This window comes from Phaethon lepturus, unplaced genomic scaffold (assembly GCF_000687285.1).
Source record: "Phaethon lepturus isolate BGI_N335 unplaced genomic scaffold, ASM68728v1 scaffold2495, whole genome shotgun sequence".
Lineage (NCBI taxonomy): Eukaryota > Metazoa > Chordata > Aves > Phaethontiformes > Phaethontidae > Phaethon > Phaethon lepturus.
In genome coordinates, this window is record NW_010538162.1 from 1 (window position 1) to 19392 (window position 19392).

At 46.5% G+C, this 19392-nt stretch overlaps 1 protein-coding gene across 1 annotated transcript in view; it reads left to right on the forward strand.

Annotated features, from left to right (window-relative positions):
• Window positions 1-739: 739 nt before the first annotated feature.
• The window catches only part of EXOC7 (exocyst complex component 7), a 23517-nt gene continuing 4864 nt past the window's right edge, over window positions 740-19392 (forward strand). The window contains exons 1-15 of the mRNA XM_010286685.1: window positions 740-826; window positions 1928-2112; window positions 2790-2895; window positions 3420-3642; window positions 4968-5135; window positions 6164-6175; window positions 10926-11018; window positions 12000-12068; window positions 13420-13565; window positions 13849-14001; window positions 14681-14779; window positions 15396-15458; window positions 15782-15848; window positions 18265-18303; window positions 19352-19390. Of these exons, the coding sequence (XP_010284987.1) occupies window positions 740-826; window positions 1928-2112; window positions 2790-2895; window positions 3420-3642; window positions 4968-5135; window positions 6164-6175; window positions 10926-11018; window positions 12000-12068; window positions 13420-13565; window positions 13849-14001; window positions 14681-14779; window positions 15396-15458; window positions 15782-15848; window positions 18265-18303; window positions 19352-19390 (1549 nt within the window). The remainder of the gene's footprint in view (window positions 827-1927; window positions 2113-2789; window positions 2896-3419; window positions 3643-4967; window positions 5136-6163; window positions 6176-10925; window positions 11019-11999; window positions 12069-13419; window positions 13566-13848; window positions 14002-14680; window positions 14780-15395; window positions 15459-15781; window positions 15849-18264; window positions 18304-19351; window positions 19391-19392) is intronic.

Below are 19392 nucleotides of genomic sequence, written 5' to 3' on the forward strand. Positions count from 1 at the left end.
GGGCCCGGGCCCGTGCCCGCAGCCCCAGCGTGTTGCCTAGGAGACGGGCTGGGAGCTGGCCTGGAGGTTCCCACCGGACCTGGGGGCGTCCCGGGACTCCCTAAAGGCCTGGTCACCCCGCTCCGGGCCTGGCAGCATTCCTAGGTCCCCTTCAGGGTCTGAGGCCCTGCTTTTCAGGGTCAAGGAGTATCTCTGCCCCTCATTTCAGGCCTGGGGCCACCCTTTTAGGGCCTGCTAGATTCTGGGGGCTCTTGCTTCAGGCCCTCAGGTCCAGCCTGTGAGGCTAGCCCTTGCAGGCTGCTATTCCCTGCCTATCTCCGGGCTTTGGGGACTTGAAACCAGCCCTTGGGGGTTGCTTTGCGTTGGCTACTTGAGTTCATGGCTCTGTGTGGGATTTGGATGGTGCCTGTGCAACACCTGTGTTGTGCTGTGGCAGGGGAGCGTGTGGTCTGAGTCAGTGTGCCTCTGTGGTAAAGGTGTTAATTTTATATTGTGCTGTGACTTCAGTCACAGACTTCAAGGCTCATGGTATCAAAGGGTAATGCATAAAAACCTCACTCAGTATGTTATGTGTCTCTCACCTGGGGTCAATTGCCCCAATTTCTGTTAAGAGGTGGCATATTAAAATGTGGCCTCAGCATCAGACCAAACATGGTTTGCTGCAGTGTTTACCAGGACTTGTAAAAACCTACATGTAATGTTTAGTGACTGAAATGCTTAGTGATCAGAATTGAAGACTATGTTTTCATCCTACACACAGGAAGAAGAAACTCTGTCCTTTATCAAAGACAGCCTTGAGAAGAGTGACCAGCTTACAAAGAACATGGTGAGGAGGTCCTTGAAGTTCAGCCCTAATGTTGGGCCTGGATCTACTTTTTCTTAAGAGAATCTGTTTTCAAGGCTGTTGTTGTGCCCATATGAGGAATGCAGAGTAATGAACCACTTGCTCTGCATCTGTGTTTTACACTTCAGTGACTGGGCAAAGAGGAAAACTGATGAATGTTTTAATCCTAAGCTTCTCTCCTGGGGAGATAAGGGCTCAAATGAGCTGTTGGCCTTCTTTCTTTACAGTCTGTCCTCTCTCTTGGGAAGAGGTACTAATAGACCCCAGACTAGTTAGTGCAACAGCATCATGTTGTTGCTTCATAAAGTCAAGTCTTGTTTGGAGTTTTATTTTTGGGAGTGTTCTGTTTAACAGGTAAAAAGTAATTGTGCTCTAATTTCTTGTAAGCCCTCAGCTGGTATACTATGTCCAGTTTTGGGCTCAGTGCTTTAAGAAAGTCATAGAAGCACCACCAGGGAAGTTTTGAAAAATGTAACACAGGAGTGAATCTTGAAAGAACTAGATTTTTGGTCTAGAAAAGGTGACATTAGGACACCCTTTATGAGCTCACTAAGGTTTTCCACCTTTCAGAAGCAATATCACAGTCCCTTTTAAAAAACAAATGTCTTTTTTGGAAAAGGAAAAGAAGGTTCTCATTATACTGGTCCTGTGCCTTCCTGTTGTGCATCTCATGTTTGAGTCTTAGTGGTATGCAGCAAAGTGGCTGCTGGTTTATGCTTTTGTTGCCCTTTTTATCTAGGGCACCTCCAGGCAGTTCCTGTGGATTTGTTTTCTGCTGTCAAGTAAAATTTTGCTCCTCCTTAGTACTGTCCTGAAACATTATCTTCACACTTTACAAACATTTAATTCAGAATTGGCCCATCTCTGTATGGCAGATGATCTGTTTTTGATTCTCCTAATAGAAATTAGGACATAGAGGGATTAAACAGCCTGCCTAAGGAGCCATGGCAAATTAGTAGCAGAGTCCAAAAGGAGAACCTGGGACCTGAAGGTCCCTGATTGCCCTACTCTAACTGCTACCTTGCTGTATGGATCCATGCATAAGGATGTCCTCAGCCCTCTTGTTTCTTTCTTGGCATGTAGGTTTCTATCCTTTCCTCCTTTGAAAGTCGTTTGATGAAGCTGGAGAACTCGATCATCCCTGTCCATAAACAGACGGAGAACCTTCAGCGCTTGCAGGAGAATGTGGAGAAGACCCTGTCCTGCTTGGATCACGTCATCAGTTACTACCATGTGGCTAAGGACACAGAGAAGATCATAAAGGAGGGGTGAGTTGAGCAGCTAGGTCTTGCTGGGGAGCTTCATCCTATTGAACTTTTGGAATAGAGATAGGGCAGCTGGCTCCACACACTCGTTGTAGTGTTCCTTGTACCCTTACTACACTATTTCCCTACCCTCAGTCCACAACAAAGCTGCCTGACTTGACCTTCAGCAATCCCCAGAGAGCAAAATCTGCTCAGACTGCACTGGTGTCTCTTCCAGGTCTTGCAGACATGTTGCCATATGAATCTTGTGAGCATTGGTGGCTTCTCTTCTTTCCTTCGCCCTTTTCCCAAAGGTTCTTCCTGCCCTATTGATGTTGTTGCTGCATCCAGGATGACTCAGAACTGTTATGGAGCCTGCTTTTAGCCTCCAAGAGAGTATTGTGATCGCCTTTCTCTGGGATGGGATGTGCGGCTTCCTCTACCTTCCCATCAGGGGCTGACTGGGAGAGGAAGGCAAGGCTGAAAGTTGTGCGCTGCTTAATCATCGGTACCTCCGCACTTGCTGCGTGGATTTGGTATTCTGTGGAGGCAAAAGGGAATCCCATGATCTCCTCCTAGTTGAAGAAGAGGGAATTGAAATTTTCCTTGTTATTTTTACCCCGAATTTTTTCTGGTGCTTTCTTGATGTCTTCTTTCTTTGTTTCTTGGGGCACTGCTTTTTATTTTGGTTTTATTTTCAGCCCCACTGGGAGGCTAGAGGAGTACTTGAATTGCATGGACAAAATCCAGAAGGCAGTGGAATACTTCCAGGACAACAATCCAGACAGCCCGGAGCTGAACCGTGTGGTAGGTTGTGGGTCTGGAATCTGGCATGGGTGAGAGAGGGGCAGATGTATCCCTGCTGCTTGCCCTCTTGCTGTGAGGGGCTGACAGGCTTGCTTCCTGGTGAAGAAGGTGTTTGGGCATAGCTGAAGTAGTGATTGTTTGGGCTTCTGTTTGTCTGCACTCAGCAGCGTTTCAGCCTGTGGCATTTTGCACTCTATGCGTTGCGCCAGTAGGACTTCTGAAAGCATATCTTGCATGTATGGTGGAGTTGATTGAACCTCCTCCTGAGTAGCTCTTGTCAGTCCTTCAGCTGCTTGAGTGGAAGGGGAGATCTGTTTAAAACCCACTTGAAGACTAAGCAAGCATTTTTTTATTTAATTTCCTTTAAAAGTCTCTTAGTTACAGGTGGTGTTGGAGTTTGAAGCATGCAGTACTTGACAGTGGTTAGAAATGCTGTGGAAAGTATGTTCTTACGCAGACATACTCGTGAGTGCCTGGCTACAGAAGCCCAGTGCTGATTCTGTCCTTTGACTGTTTTGTGCCAGAAATCCCTCTTTGAGAGGGGCAAGGAGTCCCTGGAATCAGAGTTCCGCAGCTTAATGACACGACACACGAAGCCGGTCCCACCCATCCTCATCCTGGACCTGATCAGCGGGGACGATGAAATGGAGACGCAGGAGGAGATGTCTCTGGAGCACCTCCCAGAGAGTGTCTTGCATGATATCATCCGCATTTCTGGCTGGCTGGTGGAAAATGGCAGGAATCAAGGTTGGTAGTGCTGCGTGCTGTTCCCTTGTAGTTCTACATCCGGTGAGCACTCTCCCAGCTACTTACCACATGTGGTTGAGACCAAAAGTAGGGTGCTGAGGGTTCTGTGTAGCACTGCACAGCTTGGCTTGTAAATCGCACACCTTCAACCATGAAGCCTCTTGCTCAGGTGCTGCTGTGGTTGACAAACCATGAGTCGCACTGCTGTTGGTAGCTAGCACCACTAGCAGAACTAATGACTGCCTTAGTGGCATCTTTTGGGTGAGTAGTCCAGGCTCCTTTCGATCACCTTAAGATCGTGCTTTTTTTACGGCATTTATAGTGAGACTGAAGTGATGGTTTATCAGTTGAACAGAATGATCTCCCGGTGGATATGACAAGAGAAAGAGCTGTGTAAATAAAGCACAAATTATCTTAATGCATAGTCTGTCCTATAGCAGAAATCCATTTAACTGGCATCTGTAATGCCTTCTGATGGAGCTGCAACTGTCTAGTGTTCAGGTATTTTAAATGTGCCAGACACTGTTCACCAATTCCCATTTGGGAACTACTGATGAACAGAACCTTTTTGTATTACATGTCACCAAGGGCAGGGAGGAAAGCAGCACAGAAGACTTTCTTCAGTCAGTACATGTCTCTTCTTTCCTGTTCTGCAGTATCAAAGTCTGCCTACAGCTTTATACTCCTCTATTAACTTTTCCTTTGGGAGTGAATGACTTTATGGACCTGTTACAGGAAAGCTGTACTTTCACATACATACATACATAGAGAGAGAGATAGCTACTAGAATCACCCACCACCTCAAGGATTTACGTCTTGAGTGGGGATTACCGTGCTTACCAAATATGACTAACATCTTTAAAAGCTTCTTAAGACTTTCAGTGATGAAAGGCAACTCAAACACATATAGCATATTTTATTAGTCAGTTTGTATTCTACTTTCAAATGGTGAACACCTTATTTAGTTCCTGATTGCCCCGAGTCCTGAGAAGTGTGTGAAGTCTCTCATGCTAGAAACTGAGCACTTGAATTGACAATGTCTTGCACAAATGTCTGCCATCAGTTCCACAACTGATGTGCTCTTGGTAGTGGTGCACAGACTTAATATTGTGTGTGGTGGGCTGGAATGAGTACTTCAGGGGAAGGAAGATGAAGAAGTTTTTGAAGAAAATAGGAGAGGCTCTGAGAGGGAAAAACACTTGCTTAGAGTCCCATGTCAATGCTAGTAAATCCCCTTAGGGGCACAGTGTGTTTCAGGAAAGGTTTGTTTTACCATATAGTGTTCCCTGTTTGCTTATAATCTTGTTTCTATCTTGTCTCCTTAGATTTCATGACTGTTTACTTCCAAATCCGCTCTGTCCAGCTCGACCGCTCCATCAAGGGGCTGAAAGACCATTTCCGTAAGAACAGCTCCTCCACTGGGGTGCCGTATTCCCCTGCCATTCAGAACAAAAGGAAGGACACCCCTACCAAAAAGCCAATCAAGAGACCAGGTGAGTCCCAGAAGGCGGAGATCACTGTACTGTGTATCCTCTTGCCTGGGTATCGAATGCATATCTGCAGGCTTTCTCACTGCTGAGGTAGCCTCTGTGTCTGAAATGAGCTTTTAGGACAGGAGAAGGGATGAGATTTTGGATATAAGCACCTCTTCTCTGCCCTGGATTCAGCACTGAGACTACAGACTTTCTGTCAAGTCATCAGATCTGTTCTCTGGGTGATGTAAAAGGAGGAGAGGGGTCCTGTATACAGGGAGAGAAAAGACCATTGCCTTAAAAAGGTGTAAGTAAAAAGAGATCTGGGAGGGCTATAAAAGGATATTATCTGAGAACACCTGTCCTTGGCCTTGGAATATGGAATATAGACTGTACCACAGCAAAATACAAAACTTGGGTATGGTAATTGTGCTAGGAAACCAAGAACTTGTCAGGAGCTGAGATGGGGACAAGGTCCCTAGTCCCCATCTCAACTAGGTCCTAGGCCTACAGAAATGAGATACAAAATTGTCTGAGTTTTGGAAGGGCTTTTAAAGGTTTTGCCTCGGCCTGTCTTTGAAAGAGCTATGAATGTGTCTGGTGGGTTATTCCACCTTTCTGCATAATGGAGTTTTGCTGCATTTTCTGCAGCTGGTGAGGCCGGTTGCTCTGGTGTACCACCGCACAGAGCTGGAGTTCCTGTCTCTGAAATGTGCCATCTAGTGGGAGCACGGCCAGGAGGAGGGCCAGCGAAAGCTAGCATGTACTTCCGATAGCAGCACAGTGATATTGTCTCTGTGTGTCAGAGCACCCTGTTGTCTTATCTGTAACAGTGATGAACGTCAGAAAAATTCACGTTGGGTTTACTTGGCCAATACTTTCCCACCGGGATATTTTTTCCTGTGTTGTGCAAATACTCTTATTGAGTTCAGGAAAATACTAAGAAATATGGGTAGGGACTGGGAATGGGTGGGATGGGGAAAAGGAGGAAAAGAAATATCCATTTTAATTGTGTTGTGTTTATTTTTATAATCCTGATGTGAATGCAGTCCTCATCCCAGGTAATGTGTCTATGTGTGCGTGTGCTGGCCCTGGTTCTCACTCTCTTCACTTCTGTGTGTGGAGAGGCTTTGCTGGGCCTCTTCTTGCTAAAGCAGAGGGTGTGCCTGGGATATTTGGAGAGGGAGGGCTGCCTGGTGAAGGCTGTGACATCCAGAGATTACCCCTCTGGTCTTTTAAAATCAATGTGTGCCATTGCTGCTGTGCCTTGGAGCTGTTCCTGAAAGCTGATGTGCGAGTTGCAGCTGGTGAGTGCAATCAGCCCTGCGAATGTCAGTGGGTTTTCCCCTGTCAGCAGAGAACCACCTGACAAAGGGATGTCTCACCCCTTGGCTTCCCTCTGGAGTTTGGCAGGTAGTTATTTATCTAAGAGTTTGCCCCCAGTGTTGGGAAACCTGCAGAGGACAAAATATCCTCCTACTAAGGAGCACTAGCTATGCTGCAGATGGCAGAAAAAGAGTGTTTAAAATCGTTCCTAAGCGTGATGGCAATCACTTGTGTTCAGTTCCTCAACAGTGGTTCCTGCCCAACAGCATGGTTACAATAGGTAAAAATTATTTGTGTAGTTCAGTAGCCGTCTACTGGAAAGATGCCAGGTGGGGATCTGTAGTTGAGCCATGGGGAACTCGGGTTGCAGATTCTTCAGATTTGGTCCACAGTTCTCAGTTATCACCTGATACCGAAAAGATCCCTGGGTTTTGATTGCTGTGAAGTCAGCATGGTCAGCAAACATTTCTGAGCAGCCTGCCAAATGGTAACATCTTCCCTGTGCTCTAGGTAAATAGTCAGAGATAGAGGAGATTTTTTTTTTATGGGCAGATCAAAAAAATCACTAGTATTTTTAATGAGTCTCAGATCTTGGATGCTCACATGTTTAGGAGCACAAGCATTTGTTCCTTACAAATGAAGCTTCTCCAAAATGGATCCATTTGGGCATCCAAAATTACTTGTCATGATGAATGTCTTGGCTGTAGATTTGCCAGGAGATTTTTACATCTTTTTGCCCAGTTTAATTGGAGTTTGTGAGATGGACTAGGTAGAAGGAACAGAGCATGGTCTGAATGCAAAAAAAAAAAAAGTCTTTGAGCAGAGATTCACCAGTCTTTCTGCAGTTCCATCAGCTTTCAAGGACAGCTCGTGAGGTGGAGGTCTTACACTCTTTGCACTGGCACAGTGGCCCTCTTCATAGCAATATTCATCTGGTGGTGTTTGATTGCCCTGGTTTTAGCCTTTGTTCAATTGTGGACAAAGAATTTTTTTCTGTGCTGTTGCTTCAGTAAGTAAAGTCAAGTTCTGCCAATTTGGGTTTCTGCCATTGAGGGTTTTCTCACAGTTCTGAAAAAGTGACTTGATTCCCTTAGTCCTTAAGGAAGAATATCCCAGTGCACACCCCAATGCACACTTTAACCTGTTGCAAGGGATAAATAACAAACTAAATCTGATGTGCTATAACTTGTTTACCCACAAAGCAAAGCACAAGAGAGGCTACAGCTAAAGGGAAGGTGAGACGTTAGGGACAGGGTAACAAGGCAGAGACCCTGCCTCTCTGCCAGGTACTATGCTGGATTCTGGAGAACATGCTCCATATCCATGTGTTGTTTCAGAGGGTCTTCATCTCTCTGTTACTGTTTTATTTATTGGTGTACCCTGTACCGTCTCCTGTTGTTACAGCATGCAGCTGAAGGCTTGACTGCTGGAGATGCTTCTCAAGCAGAGTTGTCTCCTCTTAAATGAAACTTGCCAAATTGAACTGATGAAGCAATCTGTGGGCTTTTTTTTTCTTTAGTAGTTTGCTCTTTGAAATGTCAGCAGTCTGTCTCCGAGGGAAAGTGCATTCAGATTTCCAAATCATCCTGCTGCAAAGATATGCACATAAAATATCGCTTCTTTGTGATGCCTGTAGACCCAGTGCTCTTTTGTTGGTCTGAGAGCAGCAGGTAGCTCTCAGGCCCTGCATTGCCAGAGAAGAATAGGGCCAGAAGATGCTGGTAGGGGCACCCAGCCTGGCTGCCTACAAGCAAAAGCCAGAGAGCTTTAGCCAGTGTTATACAGACTCCTGCAGCTGGTGCTTAAGAAAACAGGATGCATTGCCCTTCTGCTTGGTTAGAAAACTGCCTAATGGAAGAGAGAAACAGGAGAACAATGTGCAGTTCGAAAACTGTGCCTCATGTATGCCCAAAACCCACTTTATTTAACAATTGGGGCAGAGGAGCAAAAGTTTCAGGCATGTTTTGACTTTTGGGGGTCTGGGGGGTTCTTTTCAAGCTATAGGGGGGACTTTTCCAGTTTACTTAATGCTCCAGTTTACCTAGTGGTGAGGTGTTACCTGAAGGCAGGCTGTGGACTCTTTGTGTGGTGGAATAAATAGCCTGTTCCTGCTTCCTGCTTCCCATATTGATCACTGCCTAGCTTGAATGTGATGTTTTCATTAGTAGCTGAAACGCAGTCACATTTGGTTTGTGAGCTGCCTAATAGGGGAAAACAATCATGGAACAAAAGCATTTGGCTTCCACTAGAATCTGTTAAAGTCTAATTACAATGCGAAGTAAGAGGGCTGCAGCAGCACTGAAGTGATGCCCATGAACACTGAACACTCAGTGTGTGTCAGTGTAAATGCAGGTAATTGTGCTTATGCAAATAAAATGCAGCAGAGGTGTTTCAGCTCTCATTTGAGAAGAAACTGTCAGGGGTGGGCTGTGGAGATGTGCACTGCATACCTGTGAAGGGAGATCCTATTGTCAGCAGCAGCAGTTGTACTGTCTGCTTGATTTTTCACACCAATATACCCTCTTTTTTTATTCTCCCCACCCCTGGATGCTTGAAAGTGGGAAAGATAAAAGAACTGGTAGAAGAACAGTACCTGGGTTGAGCTGCTGTGCATCAGCTGGGCCATGGTAATGGCAGTAAGAAGGAGTTTAGTGAATATCTCCAGAGCTTGCGACAGCCTTGCTTGCTCAGAGGAACTTGCTGTTGTGCCCAGACTCTTAAGGTTTCTGAAAGTAGCTAAGAATGAAGTTAAAGTGGTGGGTGTAAAGAGCATTGGGAAGCTTGGAAGAAGAGGCATAGACCTCTCATTTGATCATGTGGCAGAAGCTAGGAGCAAATGCATCATCACAGCAAGAGTGTAAGTCTTCCCACCTCCCTGGTGTGGGTCTGGAGGGGAGAATTTTCCTGCTAGAAGAGTATGTTTTATGGATATGATTTTTTTTTTTCTTTACGAAGTGGCTGAGAACACTCTTAACTAGTAGAAGAAAAATGTTGCTAGTGAAACATTCCACTTTAGTGAACCATGCTCTGTTATTTAGTAAGTGTACCAGGTTAAGGCAGCTTGGTAATTCAGTGGGAGCTTCTCTCTCCTGTTCTCTCCCATTAGAGATGCACTGTTTGGAGGACTTGAAATTTCCTTCCCCCTGCTGTATATCCCTTTATGGGATGAAGCTGTCCTGCACCCCAGGATGCTGCTCTGCAGCGATGTGTACTTGGGCTTCCCCTCAGGATAGCGGTCCTCAGCGTTTGGGCAGCCAACGCTCATTTCTAGGCTGCACTGTGGCTTACCGTTGCTGGTGGAAGTAGGTGTTTTCTGCACGTTTTAAGTATTTATTACTTTAAAGCAGAAGAACAATTCTTAATTTTGGCAGCAGGATTTTTATTTCTTGGATCCTTCTTAATTTACTCAGCCCAATTTTTTCATCCGTCTCTCCTACAGAAAGTCCTTCTACCTTCCCAAAACTTTCTGTTCCCTATTGTGCAGGCAACAGCAAAGCTCTGCTGTGAGAGGGTGTCCATGTGCTTGTGATAATTGTAGCTTGTTGCATGACGACTAACCTTTTAATGTGGAAACAGTGCTTAGTTTTCAGTTGTCACATTAATGCTTTGTTTTGTGCTTTCTAGCTGTATATCCAGCATTGGCTTTTGTTCAGTTCTGTCTGTTTTTTGTGTGTGTTAAGTATAAATCTTTTAACCCAGTGTTATTTTTTTTTTCCATGGTTTTAATTGATTTGCAGTTCCTTAGAAGAGAAGTGTCTTGGGGATTAGGGTGACTTAATGCGAGTTAGACATGGGTGGGCAGCATCCATTATTCTATGATTGCTGTGATGGGAATTGCTGCTGCAATTGCTCCCTTGAGCCCAGAGGTTGTCACCCTTTTATCGCTTCCTGTAATGCCACAGATCATTCCTTGTCTTGGCTGTGGGGCTCCTCATGGGTCTATATTGAGCATGCTCAGAAAATACCCCTCGGAAAGGCACCTCTTTCTGCAGCTCTAGCCAAGCGGCTGTGATTGTGGCTCTGGGGAGCAGGCAAAGTGTTGCTGGACAGGAATCGTCCGTACTGCAAAGCCCTGCTTCCACAGCTGAGGAAAAGCAACAAAACTTGCACGCTTGGAATCAGAGCACCAGTGTAAATAAACTCATTACAGGGAAGGCTGCTTCGTTGCTTCCCTTCTCTGATCGTGTTTTTTCACCCAGCCATACCACCTCACCAGACTGATTTGAGCACTCCCTGATTCTGTAACCCTAGCTGGAATTCATGCCCCCACCCTCAAAGCAGGGAAACAGTCTGGAAATGCCATTGTATCTGCACGCTTGGACATGAATTTGGGGTTCATGTTCCTGTACTGAGCATGCTCATTGGTGCCCAGCATCCTCTTGCTGGGCCCAGGTGACTTGCTGGTGGAGGGATGGTGTTCTGGGTTTGTTTTCTTTCACTCATTTTCTAGGTCTTCTTGTCTCTTCTCTCTGGCTCTGGTGACAGGCACGATCCGTAAGGCTCAGAACCTTCTGAAACAGTACTCTCAGCATGGTCTAGATGGGAAAAAGGGGGCCTCTAACCTCATTCCTATGGAAGGTAATCACAGCTCTAGCTACTTCACCCTTGACTTTCTGTGTATCAGCCTTGCTTTTCCAGGTGGGACTTCCATTAGCCTGAGGCTTGGTGGACAGCAGTGGATAGGCACAGCTATCCTTGGGGAACCAAGGAGATGCTGGAGGGCCAAATTATTTTTCTGAATTTAGTGTCTGAATTTCAAAGTCTCTGTAAACGTGAGTACAGGTGGAGAGGAATGTTACCTTAAAGCCGTTGACACACCGTAGCCACCCTGGCTAATGGAAGCTCTGCTCTGATGACATCTGCTTGTGGTGTTTCTGTTCTTTTTGCCTGGACTTCAAGACATTCCATTTCCTAGTGACCTTTCCAAACCTGATGCTGAAGTGTCAGACCACAGCTAGCTTCGTGCATTGTGCCTGTACATATTTTCTGTGGAGACCTACCTTAATGGTCATCTTCTGTATTCTGATCTCAACTGCTCACAGAGGTTGTACCAGATAAGGAAGAAGATGTCACTTGCTTCAAAGCATCTGTAAGACCTTTCTGCCTCCTGCTATGTATGCATCCAAAGTAGATCTCTACACCACCTCCATTGTAGTCTATTAAATCCCAGATGGTGACTAACATCTCATTTGGGGGGAAAAAATTCTCATGCTGAGCAGGAGATGGGCTTTGAGTTTGGATTTGTAATGGTTGTGGGTACAAATTGGACTTCTGGTGCCTGCTATCCCATTCAGAATTTATGGCAGGAGGTTCAAGGGACTCCTGTGGTCCAACAAATTACTTAACTCACTTCTCATCAGGTTTCAAAGGGTTGCTACTGCTACATAGCCCAACAAAGGGATTTGGTCAGGTAGCATTCCTGGGACTGTGTAGGGAAAAAAGTGTCCATCAGATCAAATAAGCCAAGCTTGAAGCGGCTTCCAGCCAGTGTGAGCATCCATGCTGTAACCACCCTGGATAAATTGCGCCTTCTGTTTGTGCCGGCTGACATCTCACTAGGTCATGAGCATGATTTACGAGTTAAACACCTTTCCGATACCCTGAGCGACAAGCATGGGCCGGCTGCTGGTAAGTACCATGTTGTCACTTCATAACAAGCTGGCTAACATCCCTTCTTTTCAGCATGTTTCACAGTAGTTTTGTAGCCAGTGGCTGTTCATCTACATGGGCAGTCCTGGAGCATGGGCCTTCTCTGGCTAAGAAGCTCTGGCTCTTCTTGGTAGAATTCACTCCTACTAATCACACACACCCCAAGCCTTGAAACAGGGAACCCCAACTTTGTCCAACCAAAGACTGGTGGCCACCATGCTGAGGGGCACTTTCCTATAGGTAGCTACTGGCTTGTTTGGTGCTGAAGTGAAGCAAACAGGAAAGAGATCACATGTGGCATACAATACAGTGGGCCACTCTCTACCATAGGCAGTCTGTAAAGCCACATCATGTTTTTGTGTCCCCTGCTGACCATAACTTCTGAAAGATCAACCCAAGGGATCTGTCAGTATAGGGAAGAATTGGTTCTTTCTCCATCAAAAGTTGCAGATGTTGCTGGGAGGAGAGAAACAGCAGCCCATAGCTTAGAGAAGGCCTGTCTGTGTAATCTTACTGTCTTGTAGTGGTTACTACAGGGGTCTGAGTAATGCAGGATGGTGTGAGTTTGTTTGTGTCTGTCCTGCTGACACATCCAGCTAGTGCTTGGCATGAGTTGGTGCAGGCTCTTGTATCATGCTGGCACTTCTCATGCCTACCATGTAGGTTCTTTGATAGATCTTTGTCCGAGACATTTGTGTGCTAGGACTCAAATATTTGCGTTTGTATGCAGCATTGTGTGGCAGATAGCTCACCTAGCTGTGCTGATACTCCTGCTTCATAGGATTTTAATGTTCATCTGCCTGTTTTTATCTTCTGTTTCTGCCTGTGGGAAGAGGCTACCTTCCAGGACAGCCTTGATTTCCCAGAAATGTTGATGCAAAATGGCAGTTCTTAATCTCCATGATGGATGGAGATAAGGAATTCTAAAAATACAAGCAGTAATGTTGAATAATTCACCTCAGACCTTCCTGAGTTTAGTACTCTGTGTTCAAGCCCTTGATTAGATTTAGTCTGTATCCCAGAAGAGCTCCAAACTTGCCTTCTGTCATGAGGCAGGAAAGACCTGGTGGCATGATGTGCCTATTTCCTGAACTGCAGATGACTCTGCATGTCTCCTGCAGGGTATGCATAGCTTCCCATGCACAAACCCAGGGGGCATTTTTGGTGAGAAGATGACTCTTGTTCTCACGCAAGGATGGGTGCAAAGCCAGAACCACCTTTTCCAGAAGAACCTTGTGCTCCTTGTGTAAACGAAGGCCTTGGAGTGAGCAGAGCTGCTGCAAGTCCAGTGTGAACTTTGTTCTCTCTTAAAGTCATCTTGCCCTTACAGGGAGGGATGACGTCTTCGACATCGAGATTGATGCGTACATTCACTGCGTTAGCGCCTTTGTCAAACTGGCCCAGAGCGAATACCAGCTCCTGACAGAAATCGTCCCAGAGCACCACCAGAAGAAGACCTTTGATTCTCTGATCCAGGTCAGTTGACCCTCCCTGCTTGGCTTTTTCCCTTCCCCTTCTATCGCGAGGATGTGGATTCTATCATGTGCTGTGGGTGCCCAAGATCACCACTTCGAGGGTTGTCCTCCAGGACCTGTTCAGGGAACTGGTGCCTGCACAGACCCTGGAGAACAAGTGCTCAGAGTCACTCACTGGGTGCTGCAAATGGCCCATCAAATCGGCATCCTTAACAGGTATCCTGCATTGAGCTGCCTGGGCAAAAGTCACGCTGCTTCCTTCTGACTCTCTGACTTTGTTGCAGGAGGCATTAGATAACTTGATCATGGAGGGGGATAACATTGTCTCAGCTGCCCGGAAAGCCATCATCCGACACGATTATTCGGCTGTGCTCACGATCTTCCCCATCCTTAAGCATCTTAAGCAGATGAAGCCAGAATTTGACCAGGTCTTGCAGGTAAGCGTGATGGGATTGGAGAGGGTCCTGTGGCTTGGGTTGTCCGGAGAACTCTTTGAAAGGGATTATCACAGTGGCTTTGAACAAAGCCATGCTGCTTCTGTCCTCCAGCATGGACTGGAAGTGACACAAATGCAGCTTGCTCCTTTCTGTGATGGTAAACCAGCAACTCAGCATCTCTCAGCAGCAGTTCTTTTCAGTTCAAGGCATGACCCCATGATGGACCGTCTACATTATTCTGCTGTATACATGGCCTCTGAGGTGTTTAATTTCTGATACTGTTGAGCTTAGTTTAGACTGTGCTCACTGATGTCTGGGATGGGCTGCTCTGAGGAGAGCCTGTTTGGACCATGCCACAAGGTTATCCAGGTTTAGCAAGGCTCCTTTCCATCTGCTTCCAGCTGGTGACTGTGATGCTGTAACCTCCTGTATCAGGTACTGCATAAGAGGAAACATGAGAGGGAGCAAGTCCTGGTCACTGTTCAGGTCACAACATCTTCCCTTTATGGCTGGCAGAAGAATGCAGGATTTTACATGTTGATAGTGCTGTAAATATTCTCCTGGCAAATGGGGCATTGAGAATGAGATGCTGGGGTGGAGAATCAGGAAGGGTAGGTGCTGGATGAAAGTTCAGATACTGCTTGTTTTCCTTCTCTGATCTGTTACGGAACTGTTCCAGGGAACTGCAGCAGGCACTAAAAACAAACTGCCAGGGCTGATCACTTCCATGGAGACCACTGGTGCGAAGGCACTGGAAGAGTTTGCAGACAACATTAAGGTAGGATTTTCCTCAGTGCTCTCTCTGGCAAGATCATCAGGCTTGGAAGAGGGTTTTTCTGAGCAGAACCCCTAGTTTAGCTTTCAGCTTTCCATGACACCATGTAATTTCTGACTGTAAAGCAGGTGCTTGCTGGATTGCTTTAGATGGCCAGCTGCAAATACCGATTTCAAATACAGGAGGCCTCTGCCTAAGACCCTTAACAGGCATACTACAAATAATTTGACATGAGCTTCCAGGCCTCTGCAGATATCAAGTCAATCTCAGAATTTAATCCTGTTTTAAAAAAAAAAAAAAAAAATTGCTGACTTGAAAAGTTTTGGAGGACTCATGTTAAACTGTCACTGTCTAAGGTGGACTTGGTGAATGCCCTACTAGGTAGGTGAGCTGAACATTTGGTGGTCACATGCTGAACAAACCCCTGTGGTTCTGAGCTGCTGGTGCATAGGAGCTGTGGTTTCTGAGCACCAGGAGATGGCACTGTAAAAGCTGGATCTGAGGATGTTGAGAGAGGCTGGATAAACCAAGCCTACAACTCACTTGCAGCAGCAGTTGTATTGTAGATGCCTTCAATTTCCTTATGTGCCTACTTTACGTCTCTCTCTTCCCTTCTTAGAATGATCCAGACAAGGAATATAACATGCCAAAAGATGGGACAGTTCACGAACTCACCAGCAATGTATGTGATGATGGTTTGAACCATCCTTTGTGAAAAACAGCTTCTGAAGAGGTTATAAAAAGAGCAGTTAGTGAAATTTCTTAAGTTAAGCTGTCTTGGTATTGGAAGGGCAATTAATTGGCTTCCATGGAGAGATAAGCTAGTTACCCTTGCTAAGCCATGATGTGACTGTGTGGGTAAAACCCAGCAACTCAAGGGAGGGTAGTAATTTGTTTCTTGAAGGCTTTTAAGTGTGGTGGAACAAATGGTCCTTCATGATCCTTAATAGCAGAGCGTAGGAGTCGCAATGTTGGTTGCTCATAACTTCTCTCCCTTGCTTCCAGGCCATCCTTTTCCTACAGCAATTATTGGATTTCCAGGAGACGGCAGGTGCCATGCTGGCATCGCAAGGTACTTACATGCATGGGGCTTGTTTGGGCATGCAGTTCCTTCCCCAAATTGTCTGGACATCTTCCCTAAAAAAGATCCAACCTTAACATGCACTGTGAGCTTGTTCTCCTATCCTTCACCCTGTGGTTTGTCTTGTCCTCTGATCTGCCATGACCACGTAGTTGGTTATCTGGAGAGCTCCAAGGGATGCAGAGAGTTTCCTTGCTGGCCTTCCTCACTTGGCTCCTATCAGGTACTCTTGGGGTGGTGTTTATTGCTGATGTGCTCTGTGGTATCACGAGTGGATGCCTTAGTCATTTAGCTTCATATCTGACACTGGGCTGGTCCTCTGTGACTGTACTGGAGTGAGGGTGGTTGGTCCAGCTGAATTAGCTTTAGTTAGGCTGTGTGTTGATGAATTACTGCCTTTCTCTGCCACATCCTCTGGTCAGAGTATAACGGCAGCAGCAAGAACATTCTCGTCAGCATCTAGCCATGGTCAGGCTGGGACTCCAGAGCTATTCCTGTGCCACGTGCCCTAACAGAGAGGCAAGTTTTAGCTCTGCTCTTCAGGATGCTAAAGAGACTAATTCCAGAAAGAAATACATAGATCAGAAGCTGAGAGCAGCTGCCTCATGTAAAGGGATGCTGCTGTGTATCAGCTAGAGCATGATTCTTGGTTCTGTGCAGAGCAGCAGCTCCCAGCTTTCTAGTGAGCCCTCAGCCTTGGCAGAGCTCATGCTTTGAAGCAGGTTGGAATAGAGCAGGCTGGAGAGGTGGAGAACTGGAGATTGAGAGCACGCAGAGACCTGAGGAGGCACAGGCCGCTAGCTGGTGTTTGGAGAGGCTTAAGGAGCCTATTGGGAGCAGGGACAGGGGGAAGGTTACAGCTGCCTCCAGACTTTTATCTGCAGTTCCTGCTTGGGAAGTTCTGCCCGTTCTAAATTAAGTCTAGCTAGGATGTGTCTGCTTCTTGCCACATCTCTAGCCACTGCCTTGTGCCCTCTCTGCTTGCAAGCTCAGTGTGCTCAGAACCTCCCGGGCCTTGACTCTCTCTCCTTGGCCAAAGAGGTGGTCTGAGTGTTTTTTGGTTTGGTTTTTTTCCTTGGAGAAGCCAACTGTTTCCCATGTCCTTGAATGGTGATATCAGCACTGTTTCAAAGTTTTGACATGTTGTCATGCAGTAAAGATCTGTCATAGGAGCTGATTCAAAGGTAGCATAGGCTTTTTTATTTTTATATTTGTGATATAACAAAATGTGACCGTGTCCATGACACACAAGCCATTTTCTTTTTAATTGTGGATGGCTGTCCCATCAGGTATGGAGGGATCCTGCTGTGTAAAGACAGCTTGAGAAAAATGCCTCGTTGCAGTCTGTTCAATTATTAAAGCTTGAAGTCAGTGTAATTGTAACAGATCTGGTAACTTGGGCTGACATGTAGTATCTTAGAGCCATGCATGGCATGACCCGTGATCCAAGTATTGTAAATCATGTTCCCTCCATCTGCAGTCAGGCCTTAGGGACCATCTGCTGCCAGATGCTCCCTGCTTTCTGCCAGTGTTGTTCTGATGCAGAAACAGCTCTGTTGCTTGGTCCAAAAGCTAGGCCTGGCCCAACACAGGGCACCCACGCAGGGTAGAACTGGTCTCGTTTTGAGTGATGCTGGTTACTGAATGTTGGTGAAGCTGTGGCCGCTGTCCAGCTGTGGACCTGACATCACCCTAGACCAAGCATCATCAGATCAGAGGTGGTTATGTCAGTGGTGTTTAAGGAGGGGAGCTGCTTCTGCAAACAGAGGCATCTGCTTTGGGATGGTGACTCCCAAGGGTGCCTCTCCAATGACAGCTGCCAGTGCTGGCTCAGGTGTGGGTGTCTGGAGTTGGGTTAGATCACTCTCTCAGTGATCCCAAGTGGTGAGAAATACATGCAGGTTTTTTTTTGCAGTGTTTGCCTCAAGTGGTAGTGAAAGCAAAGTTGATCAGTTAAACGCAGTGATGCCAATTCCTTGCTCTTGCCTGCTGAACAGCTCTGGAGAGCCCTGTATAGCCATGCAGGGATGCTGAAGTGCAGAGTGAGGGTGGGATGGCTTTGCTCAGGTCCTTGGGAAGGTTATATGGGCTATGCAGTTCATTTCAAGGACCAGTAAACTGCTGCTGGCATGAGGCGAAGCTTTCCTTTGCCTTGAAGGTGAGTTGAAATACAATGTCTCTAGCAGGGGAATAAGGTTAGACTGCCTTTCCTCTGTGATCTCCACTCCATTTGTGGCCTTGGAGGGACTCCTGCCTGCTTTCCTGTGTAGCTGTCTGTGGCTGCTCTGTGTTAATATCTGCTTTGTTCCCAATGGGATGCTGGTCTCTAACCTGTCTTTTTGCACTTTGCATTTCTTTTTCTCTCTCCTCCCTCCCCTTTTCTCTCTGCTCTGCCTAATCTTTGTAGTTCTTGGGGACACATACAATATTCCTTTAGATCCCAGAGGTAAGCAGACTTACCCACATGTACCTGTTCATATTGCCTCAGACTCTGATGTATGTTAATTCTTTATCCTCCAGGAGTGGTAAATAAATTAACACATAATTGAAAAGGGGAAAAAGGGGAGGGTAGGTAACTCTTGCCAGTGGGCTAGAGAGAATAGGGAGACCTTGTCACCAGCAGACAATGCGGGATGCCACATGAGCTGAAACAGGCTAAAGACACTTTCATGGCACTGAATCTCTTTTGGCATGGGTAGCAAGTTGGCCCAGCTGCTATCATGCTTTATCCCGTGTGCGCTCAGCTCCTTATTGTCCAACTCCCGGCAACAGCAGCCTCAAGGCCTTTCCCATGGGGTGCTTATGAGCTCGGACCACCCGAGCTAGGCCTGGCTGCCAAACTTTTTGGTGGGGGGAGGAGGAGATGGCTACCCCACGTGTCCTGTGGGACCCATGCCCACAAGCCCTTGAGGGCAGAAAGCCATCTCTTATGCATAGACAGAGGAACATGTGCCAGCCCGGAGTCCTTGCTTGTAAGGGCAGGCTCCCATGCTGGTGCAGTCCCTCGTCCAGAGCCAAGCAGGTCCTATCAGCAACCATGGGGATGGCTGAAACTTTCCAGAGCCATTCTACTTGTTTCAGTTACTGTTGCGTGCCTGCTGTTAACAGCTCCAGCTCATTTGTTCTCTGATTGCAAATTTCTAGTGCTTACAAACCCTTTTCAGGTGGTGGGGGAAGTATGGGGAGGATGTGTTTAATGACTCAATTTCTGATCAAGAGGATGTCCTCTGAGCACTAGGAAGGAGAGATTTCTGCCAGTGGGCTCAACATTTGATGCATTTAGAAGGATTGTGGGGTGCAGAGCTCTTCCACCCTAACCCTGGATAAGCCGCTGACAGTCGGCACTGAAGCAGGGAGCTAATTTCACTGCCGATGGGAGCTCTGCACTAATTCCATAGCAACAGGGAAGAGGCTTGTTTGAGTAGAGGCAGGCTGACCACACGTACCCCCCTTCCCCATGCATGTTAACTGGCCTAAGACTCTTTTCTTTTCAGAGACCAGCTCTTCAGCTAGTAGTTACAGTTCAGAGTTCAGC